The sequence below is a fragment of the Mustela putorius genome, unplaced genomic scaffold (assembly GCF_011764305.1).
Source record: "Mustela putorius furo isolate JIRA1106 unplaced genomic scaffold, ASM1176430v1.1 tig00000083_pilon_pilon_pilon, whole genome shotgun sequence".
NCBI classification, from domain to species: Eukaryota; Metazoa; Chordata; class Mammalia; order Carnivora; family Mustelidae; genus Mustela; species Mustela putorius.
This window is the reverse complement of record NW_025421273.1, coordinates 42,364,728-42,380,149: the sequence shown is the minus strand read 5'-3', so window position 1 is coordinate 42,380,149 and position 15,422 is coordinate 42,364,728. Positions and strand designations below refer to the sequence as shown.

At 48.6% G+C, this 15,422-nt stretch overlaps 1 protein-coding gene across 6 annotated transcripts in view; it reads right to left on the bottom strand.

Moving 5' to 3' along the window:
• TBC1D1 (TBC1 domain family member 1) overlaps positions 1-15,422 on the bottom strand; it is a 227,279-nt gene that overhangs the window by 3,815 nt on the left and 208,042 nt on the right. For 5 of the 6 annotated variants that reach the window (XM_004763982.2, XM_045076409.1, XM_004763983.2 and 2 more), the window contains 3 exons: positions 14,696-14,855; positions 7,193-7,362; positions 387-560 (listed from right to left, as the gene is read on the bottom strand). In XM_004763982.2, coding sequence (XP_004764039.1) covers positions 387-560; positions 7,193-7,362; positions 14,696-14,855 — 504 coding nt within the window. Of the gene's footprint in view, positions 1-386; positions 561-7,192; positions 7,363-14,695; positions 14,856-15,422 lie in introns of those variants that run through there. The other variant, XM_004763984.3, reaches the window with a different exon arrangement.

The window sequence follows — 15,422 nt, the reverse complement described above, 5'->3', positions numbered from 1 at the left end:
TCCATGGACCTAGCTGGTTTCGCTCACAGAAGCCCAAGCCTTTGATTTTCTGGTTATTTCTCAAAGCACAATTGCTGGCATTCAGCGAACCCTCGGCATCCTGGACCCCAGTTCACCGCCGGGCCTCCCTCCTAAAAGGGTTAAGTGCAGAGACAGCCTCTCAGAAAGCTCCAGGACTGTCTGACCTCAGCAAAGGATAATCTGTCTGCTCCCTAATAAAAAGGACCAATTCTCCTGGGCTACCTTTGATCCCAACTATAGACAGACCGGGGGGCGGGGGGAGAGGTCCCGCGGTCATGGGAAAACCCAGCCCGCCGGTGCTTTGGTGCGCTAATGATCTACCCCACGCTCAGGGCTCAGGAAGAGGCTTTCTAAATATGCTCTACCTGCAGTTGCTCCAGGAGGTCAAGGTTCTGTTTGCGCAAGCTGCTGTTGGTCTTCTCTAATTTGTCCATTCTTTGGTTGTCACTGAGAGGAGAGGAATCGATAAGTTCTTCTTGAAGCACGTGGTACTCGACTTCGTAGGCTTGTAACTGTTTGGCGATATCCATCTCAGACACCTGTTACGTACAGACAAGCCGTCAGGCCCCGAGAATGAGACGAATCCCACATGCGCGTGTGCGGCCCTGTCAGCAAACATCCCCCACACACCTACTCCGGGCCTGGGACTGTCCGTGAGAAACAAGGAAAACTCCCTGCATTGAAAAGGTAACAATTCTACTTGGGAAGAAAAAACAAAAGCAGCACTGAGACATAAACCCAAGGTACCAATAGGTATGGGTCTCGGATAACTCATTTTCCAAAGGCCCAAACCTTACTTTTTTTTTTTTTTTAAAAGGCTTTTTACAAAAATTTATTTTTAGCTCCTATTTCAGCACAGATTTCCTTTTTCTCTGAAAATTCTATTGTGTTAGACACATCAGCTTTGGTCAAAGAGGGAGGAAAAAAACAAAACAAAACAAAACAAAACAAAACAGAAGAATCATAGCCCTATTTGCCCAGTCACCGAGTCAAAGTTTAATTATAGTTCACAGGGTTTTTAGAGTTACAAGAACAGCTAAGTAATGGAACTGTTTACTAAAAAACCCTCCTTTGCACATAAGATATGCAGAAATGAGCCAAAACCCAAATGTCGCCCACACAGATGAGTGAACATGAAACAATGCCTTCCTGCCCATAATAGTAACAGTGATCGAGAAACCACCCGTGTGAAAAACAGCCCCGAGGTGCCCAAGTGAGTCGTTCATGTTTGGACTTTCTCTGAGGGAGCGGGGTGGGAGCTGCACAGGGGTCAGGAGCGGCCGCGGCCTCTCTCCTGCAGCTGCTTCTGTGGGATCGCCCTGCGGGCTGAGGCTCCGAGCGCCCGAGTCAAGTCCCAGGGAGGCTCTGCGTGTGGGTCTGGGCGTCCGGTCATGCTGGCTCGGTGGAAACAAGGCCAGCGTCCCAGATCACACACTTGGAAGATGAGGTTAGGCCTTACAAGAGCACAAAGGAACTCTTCACTGCCTTCTTTAAGAAAGAAATTCCAGTGTAGGGCGAATCAATGGAAAGCTCGCATTCCCCGACGGTGCCCTGTTAGCACTCAAACACGGATGAACCCTATCTTCCCTGAAATCAATACTCAAAAACCATGTTTACTTTCTCACCATTCCTAACAATCTTCTCTGCTTGGAGATTAATTTTTCAGCTTCCTGCTTTTCAACGGAATTCAATGCACAAGACCAATTAGGCACAAAAGTCATTCTATGCCCTGAACTACTATGTATTGTATTCGCGGTGTGGGTGTGTGTGCAAGCTTGCCGTGTTGATAGGCAATCCTCTGTTGTCCCTCCGAGTGACCGCGAGGTCAGCAGGCCTTACTCTTGCTGCAGTTCAGCCAAGAACACGGACTCAGCCCTCAAATCAGGGCTCCCCTGGTGATGCCCTGAATGACCTTGAGCAAGTTACATGACTTCTCCTGGCCTCGGCTCCTGGCCCCAGACACGGAGGTGAGAGCACCCATCTCCAGCATCACTGTGGGAATTCCGTGAGGCAACTCGTGGGAGTTCCCAGCACATGCCTGGCAGCGGGGAGCAGGTGATCCTTTAGCTAAGGAAGCTGCTTCCATGCGACTGTCATGAAACCCTCACGTTCAACCTTGCGCTTCAGCAAAATTACAAAGGATGCCACATCACGGAACCTCTGAACAGCTCAAACGGGGCAAAAACCGCAAACATTCAAACCGAGACTGCCGTGGCACTGGTGTATAATTAGGCTGCAGAATAAATGTACAGTTCCTTCTCTCTTTCTACTGAGATTTAGTTTTAAATGAGCTACTAATGTGGAAAACCTGGGAACAAAACCTGTGGCCCCTCATACAGATTGATGCTATGCTAAGGTTAATGGCTCTCAGCTGTGCCCAGAGCTGTACACTCTTTCAGGGACCCATTAATTTCCAGGAACCATCCTGGGTCATCCCGCTTAATTGCATCATTATCTCCTGGCGGCTAAAATACTTCGAGCCCTGCGTTTTGCAGGTATGCTCTAGAATCGATCCCAAAGCATGGCACTCTGGCTGGTTGGGAAGGCAGAGCCCAGGTCCTCAAATGAGGCTTTTTTGAGTTGCTCTATATTCTTCATGACCGTAATTACAAGTGGCTTCTTTGTTCTACCTACTCGACATGTCATAACCCCGTTAATCCATTTGTCCAGTGCTGGGTATCTAGTTACTTATAAAGTTTCTGTAGTTATAAATGACAACGCTAAACATCCTTGCACATATGGCTTTTCCCATATTTTGGATTATTTCCTAAGGATACATTCCAAGAAAGGGGATTACTGAGTCAAAGGCCATGAATATTTTACTGGCTTGTGATACACATCGCCAAGTTGCCTCCCAAATGGGAATAATCAATGCACAATGCCATCAACAACAACACACCGATGTGCCAGGCACAGTCTACCCCTGGCGCCTGGTACCGACCTTAGTATGTTTCATTTTGTTAGTCTAGCAGGTAGAGCACTGTATGTTATTTAAATTATGCATGAAGGTAAATGTTTTCCCAGATATTTGTTTACTAGATGGATCTCCTCTTTAGTGAATCGTCTGTTTATGTTCTTGGCTCGTTTGCTCCTGGAGACACAGTGGGTTCCTCTTTGCAGTCTGTGCACACTCTGTATAATGAAGCCGTTAACCCTGACGCCTGCAGAACTGGCCACAAACTTTCCACCTTCCCAGCCTCCAGGCCCTGCCCCCAGGTCTGTCTGTCTCGGCGGCGGCATTGCCAGGGCTGGAGAAAGGAGCAGGGGCCCAGGGATCGGCCACGAGTGGCTACAGTGCCTGTAGTGAATTTAAAAATAAGAAACCCAACTAAAAACTGGTCTGTTCTTTATTATCACCACATGCGGGCAATTCTAAACAATATCAGGGGTAAAATATTCCTCCTCACTATACCCACCACTTTTGGTATGGCACTGACTGGCCTTTGAAGAAAGTCCTCGTTGTCAGCTGAGCAAACTGCCCGAGCTGCGAGGGCTCCTCCCGGCGCAGAGGAGGCCGTCTCAACGCTGTGATTCTGAGGAGCGGCTCCGGAACAAAGGAACCTTGTTAAGATTCTGGTTTCTATTCTACAAGCTCAACTAGAACAGGGAATTGTCTAGTGTGTTCAGTGAAGCTGCCCACAGCAGAGCTTTTCAAATGTTCCAGTGTGTGTGAATCCCCTGGGGATCTTGTTAAAATGCAGATTCTGACTCAGCAGGTCTGGGGCGAGGCCCCAGATTCTGCATTTCTGGCAAGTTCCTACAGAGTACAATGACAGGTGCAGGCCTGGGGCCACACTGTGAACACAGCCCCAAGAACTCTTTGCTCTGTCTCCCAAAGTCCCCCTTCAACTTGGATTTTTTTCCTTAACACTGAAATGAACCGGCAGAGGCAGACAGCACTCCCCGAGGCAAACAGACAACCTGACCTTCTCTGTTTCTGTGTCTTCCCAAGGTTTCCCTCTTGTTGGGTCAGAGGATTTTTATGGCTCATATTCAACTGACAGTTAAACAGAGGACCTGCCACAGACTTCAGAGACCCTTCTCCTTCTGCCCTGGGCTCCGTCAACTCTGGACCCGCCCTGCTGTGGCTGCTCCCAGCCTGCCCATCCCGAGAAGCCGCAGAGCCGCTTCGCCCCCTCCCTCCCATCCCGGCTGCATGCTGTGTCCCACTGCTGGAGCTGCGGCTATCTGCAGAAAGAGCATCGAACGAAATGAGCCAGAACTACCCCAGAGGGCCATCAGGCCGCCACCCACTCACATACATGACAGCTGCTCTGACGGGTGCAATGAATGCGTCTGTCACTTGCACCCTGTGGACCTCCAAGAGCTGAGCCTGGGGGCCCTCTCAGGCTACCAAGGAGTCGCACTGTCCCTCAGGCCTCATCTCTGAGTGGGACTTGAAACTAGGGCACCCTCTAGGTGGGGAGGGGGCAGCGAGCACGGAACGCATGGCAGGGCAAGAGGGCGGAGAGCTGGGCTTCCCATCAAGACTCTTGGCAGGATGTAAACCTGGGCCCCGAAATGTAGATTCTGCATTCCCCACACTGCTGCTCCCAATCCACAACCACCCTTCCCTTCCAAGTTCAATGCAGAGGCATCTTGGATTTCCCTCAATTCTCACTCCCATGCCTGTGATCAGGAATCAGCAAAGCACCACCTATGGACTGAATCTGTCCCACTGCATGTTATTACAAATAAAGTTTTATTGCAACAACAGTCACTCCATTCATGTGTATATTATCTTTGTGCTGCAAAGACAGAGTGGAGTGACTACAAGAGACCTTCCGGCCCCCAAAGCCTGAACGACTTACTATCTGGCCCACTGCAGAAAATGGGTGCTGACCCTGCTCTTAGCTCATTCCTTGGGCCCACTTGAACTCATCTCTCCCAACTCCCAGTCAGCAGCGCTCACCCCACCAGCCTGGCTCCCACACGCCCTTGCACGAGCACCACTCTGGCTCTTACCACACTTGGAATTACTGGGTTCCATGCTCCTCTTCTGCACAAGATGGTCTCTGCTGTCAGAGACCCATCCCATTCTTGGCTCTGCCACTGCAAACAGAGTGTTGAGCATGTTACCCTCTCCATGCCCAGCTTCCTGCCTATAAAAACGGGGATTATAACACACATCCCGGGCTATTAAGGGGTCCATGGAATAAAGGACCCCAAGTTCAAGACGGCTGCCTGAAACAAATCAGGTGCACACACACACACAAAATTCTACTCTCTCCATGTTGTGTCCATTTCTAGTCCTCCAACAATTAAATAGACCCTGATACTTTGAGTAAGTATTCTTTACAGAAAAGGGAGGAGAAAACAGGATTCTTTTCTGGGGCTCAGTATCTAGGAGGTAAACTGAATGTTTGCTGAGCCTGCCTGCCTGCCTGAGAGCCACGGGGGGCCCTCCCTGGGCACAGCCTTGAGGTAACCACGGTGCTCTGTCTGCCCCAGCGGCCGGAGCACATAGGTTTACACCATGAGAGCTGTAAAGGCAATCAGTGCACACAAATGCCAAACATTTAAGAATCAAAAGGACAGAGTTCAGTTAACATACAGGTAAAATACAGAAAAGCCTCTGTAATTAAATGATCCCGCGGCGCACCGTGGTGCTGCAAAGCTGCGAGGTCACCACCCCCTCAACAGCAGGGAAACCAAGGGCCAGTGAGCCTGCCTCTTTGTGCCCTACGGGCCTCATGGGTTAAAACCACTTATCCTGTCAGGACCATGGTCATGACAAAATGAGATCGTGTGCATATGTAGATTCACACAGAACCTGGCAGGAAGTAGGGCCTGAATAAGCCAAAGCTATTCACATTGAGAGAAACATGCCAGGGAAGCTAAATACGGAGAGACACATCGATTCATGAAAAACCAAAGTGCAGAGTGGGAAAGTAGTGCCCTTTGGCAGCACAGGTGTAGGAGACGAGCAGAGATCCAGAGTCTCCCGGGGCTCACAGCAGCTCCCCACCCCAGGCCACACCTGCTTCTTTCTCTATGCGCCACACCACAGGAGAGGCGGCAAATAAAATTAGAAACACCGCTTCTGGGTGCAGTCCACAGGAGTCACCAGATTCCTCTTGGACCATAAGAAGTCCTCCGAGTAAGAACGTGCTTAAAAAACAGCTTTGTTGGGACCCCTGGGTGGCTCAGTTGGTTGGACGACTGCCTTCGGCTCAGGTCATGATCCCGGAGTCCTGGGATCGAGTCCCGCATCGGGCTCCCAGCTCTGCGGGGAGTCTGCTTCTCTCTCTGACCTTCTCCTCGCTCATGTTCTCTCTCACTGTCTCTCTCTCAAATAAATAAATAAAATCTTTAAAAAAAAAAAAAAACCAGCTTTGTTTCACAACTTGTTTTTATTTGACTGCTCTATGCTCTGTTTTCGTTGCACTGGGAGCAGGTGAGGCCTGATTGCTGGCCCTGACGAAGAAATCCCTGCCAGAGCATCCTGAGCCATCCAGCCCCTGGATGCTTGCAGTAGTGATCCACCCCTACTAAATAGCCCAGTCCTTCGGAGCCAGCAAACATACTAGAAGGTTCTTCTTTACACAGAGTCAAAATCACCCCTAAACCAGACCACTGAACAGCTGACCTAGTTGTAATTCTGGCTTAACCCACCCTCGCCCCTAACGTTTGAGAGGAATGGTCCTACTGGCTACAGAAACCAGAGGTGCTCAAGCCACAAATGTGGAACTGAAAACACACACACACATATCATGGAACAAACTCCTAGAATATATACTATCATGATTTTTCTATCAAAGGGTTATTTTTAGAAAATCCCAAATACTCCCACGCAGCTGAAAAAAAAAAAAAATCAAAGCTCTCCCACTGTAGGGCCGGCCTGATTGTGCACGTGTGTTTCAGAAGAAGAACCAGGAGTGAAGCCCCTTGACTATAAGCAGCTGCCGATAGCCTGGGCTGGTTCTCAGCCCTGACCGCTGCCCCCTTGTCTGCACGTGGCAGAGCCCCCATCATATTCCCAACGCACGCGCACTTGGACACGCGCTCAGTCACTGACCACGTACTTGGCCATATGCTTCCTACCTGCCCGGCAACACACAGGGTGCTGCCCACAGGACCAAGTGGTAGGAGACAGGTCTCGAGAGAAAGAAAGTTAAGCTCTCCAAATCCAGGATGGCATACGCCTTTGGAAGGTTGGACTGAAGCGTACCTGACTGATGGTCTTTTCCATTTGCACCAAGCCCAGGTTGGGAAGGGTGTTTTTTATAAAGTCAACTATGGTTTCTAGGTTTTCATGTTGCAGAATCAAGGGCTTATGGCTTCCCAACAGACTTAAAGCCACTTTAAATATGACCTCTGATCCCTGAAGAAAGATCATATCTGGGAAAACACAGAAATGCAGAAAAGTTAAACCAGACCAGTTTCTGATGAAGTAACATTGCGTTTTCTTGTTCACACATCAGAGCAGGATGGTGGGAAATGTGAACCCAAATTGTGGACTTTATTTCCTTTTTAAGTGCCTGATATTTCAGATAAGGTTGTCAAAACAATATTGCAAATAATAAAAGAAATACAGATAAATGTACTGCTAAGATTTTTGTCACAGGTTCAGATAAATCTTTTTTGTTATTGTTCTAAAATATGTTAAATTCAAAAAAGCTTCAAAAGAGAAAACTTTTTATTACACTGTTTTTCTAGAGATGCTCTAGGGTTTTAAAGGAGTTACACAACACATTTTTGAGAGTAAAAGTGGAAGATGTTTAGATACACAGCATCAGAAATTAAGTAAAAAAAAAAAAGCATCTCTTTTTGAAATAAGGAATTAAAAGACTGCTAAAATCCATAAACCATCTGCAGAGTTGCAAAAGTACATTATTAAATACTTGCCCGTATGCTGGATTTTAGCATAACAATGGAGTGAAAACCATCTTCCTTCAGAAAAATTCAAAGAACCCTGTCAGTTATTTTCTAGTTCTTGCCACAGTTTTTTCTTAGAACAGTTGGCCAATGTTAGCAACCCCTACACGGACTGTGACGTGGTAAGAGGGAGGGCCAGTGGCCCAGGCCACGGGGTGAGCAGCCGGCCTCGCCCCAGCGCCCCCTTCCTCACAGAGCTGAAGCCACTTGAAAAAGAGATCATCCCGGGGCCAGAGCACAGCCCTAGCAACTAATTGCTTGATGACTAAATCCAGGCAAGTAACCTAACAAATGGAATTAAAAATACAAGAGGAAGACATACTTTTAAAAATGAGGGCATGGATCTAACTAGAGGCAACTGTCAGCGTGGGGGGGTGGGGCTGCAGGGTAAGGCGAGAGAGAAGTGGTCCTCCGGGTCATCAGGTCCTGGAAAACAAAAGCAGGTGAGAGGAAGAAACCCCCGGCAGTGGGCTTCTCTAGGTGGTTCCACAAAGAAACAGGAAAGGCTGGAAGCTGCTGCCCACAGGGAAGGGGAAGGTGTCCACATCGGAGTGATTTGTGCAAGAGCGCACAGGGCAGGTCCTGAGCACCCCTGGCCGGCTAGGTCAGCCCTGGGATGCCCTGTGACCTTCCCCAAGGCCTCGGCCACACCAGCAGTCCCTGTGCCAGGGTGCGTGTCACTGGTCTCTCTCACAGAGCTCAGGGCCACACTGTTTCCCCAAACATCACAAGTGCTCATGGCGCGGCTGCAGAGGCTGGGAAGATCAACTAGAGAACTGGTCGTATCTTTGAAATCTGAGGCCTCGGGGGGAAGTACTATGGATATCAGACAGTCCACTGTAAGAATATTTTTGTGAAACGTCTGCTTCATGAAATACACCAGTTTAACCACATAAGTCATCACTACAGAAAATACAGAAGGTCTCAGCACCATACCTGAGATGTGTTTTTAAAAAGAAATATTTCCCCAAATAAAACAAACTTGAAGCTTCTGTGGTTTAGACAGCAAGGCTTCCTTTCAATAGATCCACTGGGAATAGTGCCTCATCTAAGCCAAGTAAGAGAAGTAATTATCGGGTAAGTTTTATGAGCACAAACATGCAACCCATAGCCACAGTCTCTTAAGGCAGACAACTGGGACCTCCAAATTTTACTCATGGTTTTGTTGTTGTTGTTTTAGAGAGGGAGTTGGGTGGGGGGCAGAGGGAGAGAGAATCTTACTCAAGCAGGCTCCACACCAAGCATGGAGCCAAACCTGGGCTCGATCTCACAACCCTGAGATCATGACCCGAGTTGAAATCAAGAGTCAAACGCTTCACTGCAAGCATCCTCGGATGCTTGGTTTTTATTTTATATTTATATATATATATTTTTAAAGATTTTATTTATTTGAGAGAGAGACAGAGTGAGAGAGCATGAGAAGGAAGGTCAGAGGGAGAAGCAGACTCCTCATGGAGCTGGGAGCCTGATGCGGGACTCGATCCTAGGACTCTGGGATCATGACCTGAGTCGAAGGCAGTCGCTTCCCCAACTAACCCACCCGGGTGCCCCAGGATCTTGGTTTTTAGAACAAGTGGTTTTTAGAACAAGGTTTTTAGTGGAGTGCTCCCTAGCATTCTAAACTCTGACTGGGCTGTATGAAGAAAACAAAAAAGCTGAGAGAGGTGTTTTGTTGTTGTTGTTGTTTTTAACCACTCTTTGAAAATATAGCCCTGGATGTATTTGTCTCATTGGGTGTGTCTGCATTTAACAATACAAATGCTCTTTCCTGATGCTATTCCCAGGGCCTTAAAAGCGCTCTTCTATCTGCTGAGAAGTTCCTCTCATTTAAGTCAGTAGGCATTCACTGAACATCTACTACATGCCAGGCTTTGTACTGGGCACTGGAGATTGAGCCATGAACAAAAAGCTCAAAGAAAAAACTGCAGAGACCCCAAAATCTGTTGGTTTGGGAGAGTTAGGCCCTGTTGTCAGGAGAGCAAGAGGGATGAAAACAGTCTAAGGAAAGGTGGCTGCCAAGCCCGATCTTAAAGAACCCACAGAAGCTTGCGAGGTCAGGAGTCAGGGAGGAGGAGGAAAAGAAGGTGTGAATGCCCAAGGGTGTGTGGAAGCCGCACACCATGTCTGGGAGTCTGAAGAGCAGGAGAAGGCAAGAGCTTGGGCTTGGTATGGCACCACTTAGGGCTGGATCACCAAGGGCTCTCCTCTGTCCAGACATCAGCATCCTGATTTACCCAGAGCACAGAAAGGGTCACCCAAGGCTTTCTGTTCCCTTTGATCCGAGGAGGTCAGTGCCCAGGTAAAGGGATGATGTCAGTGAGACCCGTGAGCCTGACCTTGCCAAGGCTACTTAGCCTTAGACAGAGAAGAGCCTTCCCAGGTGAGAGGACCTGACTCCCACCCGCAGACTCCCAGGGGCCTGTTGCCAGCCCAAGATGCTCGCCCAGTGCTCCTGGAGGCCCACTCCAGATGCCCACCCTCCTGAGGGCAGGCCGGCCAGCAGGCCGCAGGAGCCCTGCTGTGGGAGCCCAGCCCCAGGAGCTTGTCAGCCTGGGAAGGCCTCAAATAAGGACTTCATTTGGGTGCTCGATAATGGACCGTGCCAGAAGGGTTAAAGGAAGGACCCCCCACCACCCACCCTCCTGTCTGCCAAAGTTTTGCTTGGAGGCTGGGACTACTCAATTGATCTGACTCACCTTGGAGGCACTATCTGTAACCCTTAAACTATGGATACCTTTTTCTCCCTATGGAAATTTAAAAACTTAAATAACTTTTAAAGGATTGTAGAGAAAAATGCTACCTATAAATTCAGTGCCCCAACTCAATTATTTTCATTTTTGTCCATCTTCTAATCCTTATACCTTTATGTTCTGGAAATTAAAAGAGCCTCCGTGGAAAAGTGAGCTCATTGCCGGCACCTGAAGATCCCTGCACGAGACAGTGGACTGCCCGAGCCGCCCCCGTGGCCCCCAGAGGCCGTGCCCCCCAGCACTGCAGCCAACTTCCCTTCACTCCTGCTGTAAGCCACCCAGAAACAGGCCAAGGGTTTTATCAGGCAGGAAGTAAAGGGAACCTGAAATTCAGCTGACTCAGCCACTTTTGCAAATTATTTGCTGAGAACAATGCAAATAACCACTTTCCTTTGAAGACGCTTCAGCAGCCCTATTGTTCTGTTATTGTGTTAACCTATCGGAACTCTGTCGGAAACGCCCATGACCTAAAGGTGCCCGTGACATAAAGGTGCTGTATTCCTGGGGGGGAAAGGGGGGCAGTAAAGCAAACTTACCCTGCACCCTCTTTTCCAGACACCTTTGCTGCTGTCTAGGGCAAGCGCTCTCCTAACTCTCTCCTGGGAGGCTGGGGTGCTCTGGGTGTGAGAGCACGCCCTTCCCTCCAGGACCAGGTGGGAGGGACATGCAGGATGACAGCTGATCTGCAGCAGGCCCGCAGCACAAATGGATCGTGCCCAATCTCACTTCCCGGCCATTGGAGCGTGTTCCCCCCGGGGAGCCCTTTTTTCCTGGCCCTTTAAACCATCTTGTTTTGCTAAGTCTATTTTAGTCCTAAAGCCTCTCTGAATCCTTCCCTATATTACAGGTGGCTTCTGTGTTTTCTGCCAAACCCTTCCTTTCTGCCCTCCGCCTCCTCCCTCAGCTGCTCAGCAGCACACCCTCTAACACCAGGAGCCTCAGACCACAGCCACCGCCTCTGGCAGGAGCAAGCCAGGTCCTATTTTTCAGATGATGTTTTCCCCCAAAGGTAGGTGTGATCTGAAGGTGAACAGAGCAAGCATCTCTCCCAGGACCCCGCTCTACCGGAACTAGAAACACGCAGGAGGAGGCTGTTGTACATTCTGGGACACCCCCTTGGGAGGGCTGACAGTGATCACCACGGGAAGGTTCTGGCACACCCATCGTGGGCTGGTGTCCTCCAAGGAGAACGTACTTCATGCCAACTAACCTGTTCAGTAATATAGGAGCTGTGCTGTCTGCAAGCTGAGAATCCTGCACCACCATATGAAATGTCAACAGCTGACAAAGGTCCATTTGTTTTTAGGGTTTATTCAGGCCAAAAGGCTTACAATGAAATGGGCTTCAGGCCAAAATAGACTAGTGTACGAATGGCAGGTTTAGGGATTTAAAACTAAGCTATCCACCATCATGAAGCTAAGCAAACAAAGTTCAAGTCACCACTGCTAAATGCAGAAGTGGTTTTTAAAAAACCTTCCCACAGAACCTGCTCATAAGATGGTTTGGTTTTACATACTGTAGATGGAACAGATGTGCAAAAAGAAAAACAAAACAAAAACAAAAACAAAAAAAAAAAAAAAAGAAAAGAAAAAACCCAAATCAAAAAACCAAAACAAAAACCAACAGTTTTTGCAAAATGACATCACACACAGTGCTGCGCTGAGTGCACTTCCTGCCTACCATCTGAGGAGCCTCAGCCAGCTGGACACAGACCGCTGAGCACAGCAGGGGTCTGTGGGACCCCAGAGCTTCCACACACTGGCGTCTTTATGCGTAACGTAGGAGCGCCTCCAAGACTCACCACCGATTACGTAATATAAATATCCTGCTCTTGCCGGCTTTAGCTTTTAATTTATGAAGTCGTCAGAATGCACTTTAGAGCAGCACATAGTCTCTAACAGGAGGGCTGTCGACTCCAAAGCAGAGTTTATGCCTCTGACTTCTCTGACTTAGGCAAGGACAGGCTCTCTCCCAGAGTTCTGTGGCCCTGGGGTTCCCAGGGGTCCCCAGAGCTCCCTGCAAGGCAGCAGCTGAGGGCCCAGGTGGTAAGCCCTCAGTACTTGCCCTCCCATCGGAATCTTTGCCGAATTTTTTCTCACAGATGCTGTAATTCGATGCTTGAGCTATTTTCGAACCTTTAACTCCAACTTCTTTCCCCCCACCTCTTTCAGTCTTCACTCCTGGTACCCGGGTTTTGAAAAATACCGTAAAAAATCAGGAGAAAAAGTGGACTAATGATTTTCTTTTTAATTTCTAGAGTAAGAAAAGTAAAAAGCAAAAAACAAAAACCACAGACATTTTTGGTAAGAAAGACTTCAGCCTACAGCTAGAGATCTTATGATTTTGGTGACTCTTCCGTTAGTAAACTAAGCAGACAATTTTCAGGCTTTTTTGTTGTTGTTTTTAATTATCTTCTTTTTATTTATAACTTTTTATTTAAGATTTTATTTACTTAATTTGAGAGAGAAAGAGAGCACGCGCGCGTGCACACGCGTGTGAGAGCACGCACAAGCACGGGGAGGCGCAGAGGGAGTGGGTAAGTAGACTCCCAACTGAACAGGGAGCCCAGCACAGGGCTCCATCCCAGGGGGCTGGGATTAGGACCTGAGCTGAAGGCAGATGCTTAACCGGATAGGCCACCCAGGCACCATTATCTTCTTTTTTTAAACCCTGGTATAAACCCTTCATGAAATCTCACTAATGATTTATTAAACCAGAAGAGATTTAGGGACAGAAAGTAAGAATCAGTTTGGGGAGGAAGTTGTGCAAAAGGGGGTGGGGGCTGTGAATATTTTAAGAACATGGATTCTTCTAGTAAAGCTCAATGGGACATTCTTTAGAAGTTCTCGTGGATAAGAATAAGAATAAAAATCTCGTACTCTGGGGGAAAGAGATGCAAAGATCAATTCAGTGCCCACCTTTGTTAAAAAGCAAATTTCAGGATTTCTAGAATTTGGATCTACAAAGCTCTCTTTCCCAAGCATGCCAAAGGAGAGCTCTCCCAATAGTGCGTGGCACACCCTCCCCCCTTGAGATGTTCTCTAATTCCAGAAGCAAATCTAAAAAAGGATGAGAAGATTACAGATGTTTAAGTTATCAAGTAAATGAACATTAATGACACTTGAAAACACTTGATGGGTGATGATTATTAATTCTCTAATAACCTCCAAAGTTAAAAAAAAAAAAAAGTGAAAAAAAAAAAAAAAACACCTGAATTGTCAAAACGATTCTTTCACTCTGAAGCAGGGAAAAGCCACAGTGCAAGAACTGCCCATGCTCCCAGCGTCGCTCGGCTCTCAGTGCACAAGTGCACGTGCTCGCTGCACCCTGCCCCCCGCCACCTCAAGGCCCCTGAGACTCTGCCCGGGAACACCTGCTTAACTCTGACGGAGACAATCTTCTCAAAAAGTAAATCAAGAAAGTAGGAGATGGTGTGAAATGTGAGCCGCCTGTGGTTGCAGTGGGGCCCCCACGTGGAAGAGGTGAGGCGTCTGGGAAGATGGAGGGGCCTGTGAGGGTGTACCCGTGAGTCATCAGCATCTGGGGGTGGTTCTTGAAGAGTGACCTGGCAGAGGAAATGAAGAGCCAAGGGCAGGAAGAAGAGAAACAGGAGGAGTGCAAAGGGAATCGAGAAAGAACAGGAGCCCAGAAGTCCCCTGTTGAAAAGTCTGAAGGAGCCATCAGTGCAGTGTCTCGGGTCAGAGAGGGGGAGGAGACGAGTCACGAGAGGCACGTGCTTGGAAGACATGCACGGGGTCCCCTGGCCACGTCTTTAAAGATGTCTGCTCTGGGGAGAACCTGGTGAGGGATCGGGGCTGAACTCCACCAGACGATGGCGCCCAGGCAAGCCCGGCGAGCACAAGAGGTGAGGCCGGTTGTGAAGTTCACAAACCCAGTGCCGACTAGACTCTTGAGTGTCGACCGCCACCCTGTTCTTGCTGAGCACACAGCTCTAGAAGCGCGGAGGCTTGGCAGGGAACCAGAATATGTGTTTCCCACCTGCCAGGAGAAAGCTGGTTTGGGCAAACGGACAGACACACACTTACCAAAGACTCTGGCTACAAATCCCAGTGGGAACTGGGAGGCAAACACGGTGAGAAACCAGGGGGCGGCGTAGAGGCTGGGCCCAATCTCATGCTCCTCAAGGTGGTTGTAGAGGTCTCTGTGGTAATCGTGAAGAAGCCTCGAGAGCTGGTACATCTGGATCTGCGGGACACACGCACACGCGGGGCTCAGAACCAGGTGTCTGCTGCTGGGCTCAGTTACGTGTCCTACTCACAGGCCGTGGAGAATTCTTACACTGAGAGATATTCTGCTTGGATTGTGATAACCACTGTCGACTGCTCACTTACCCAAGGAGCACCTGCGGAAGGCCTTGTGCACAGGAGGCCCCAGCCAGGAGCCCAGAACACGCACGCCCAGTCTTCTCCTACTGCTTCCTTTCCTTCTACTGCCCCCCGTGTTCCTTGGCTACTTGAATCTAAAGACCTGTCTTGTGGGAACACTTCACATATTCTTTTATAAAATACACACTCCTAGCAAAACTCACACCTGGGGGAATTCAAAATGTGAGAGAGAAGTGGGGGCATAGGATGATTCTGTGGAAGGACCCCATTAGACCCATTCACTTAGTAAATTCATTCTAGACTCCCTTGAAATTACTCAACAGGCAGGACAGGTGTGACTTCCTTAGGTTTGTAACATATGGAATATACAGATCCTGGGCAATTTAAAAGAAGAACACAACTGTTTTTCTCAAGATGGAGAAGATAA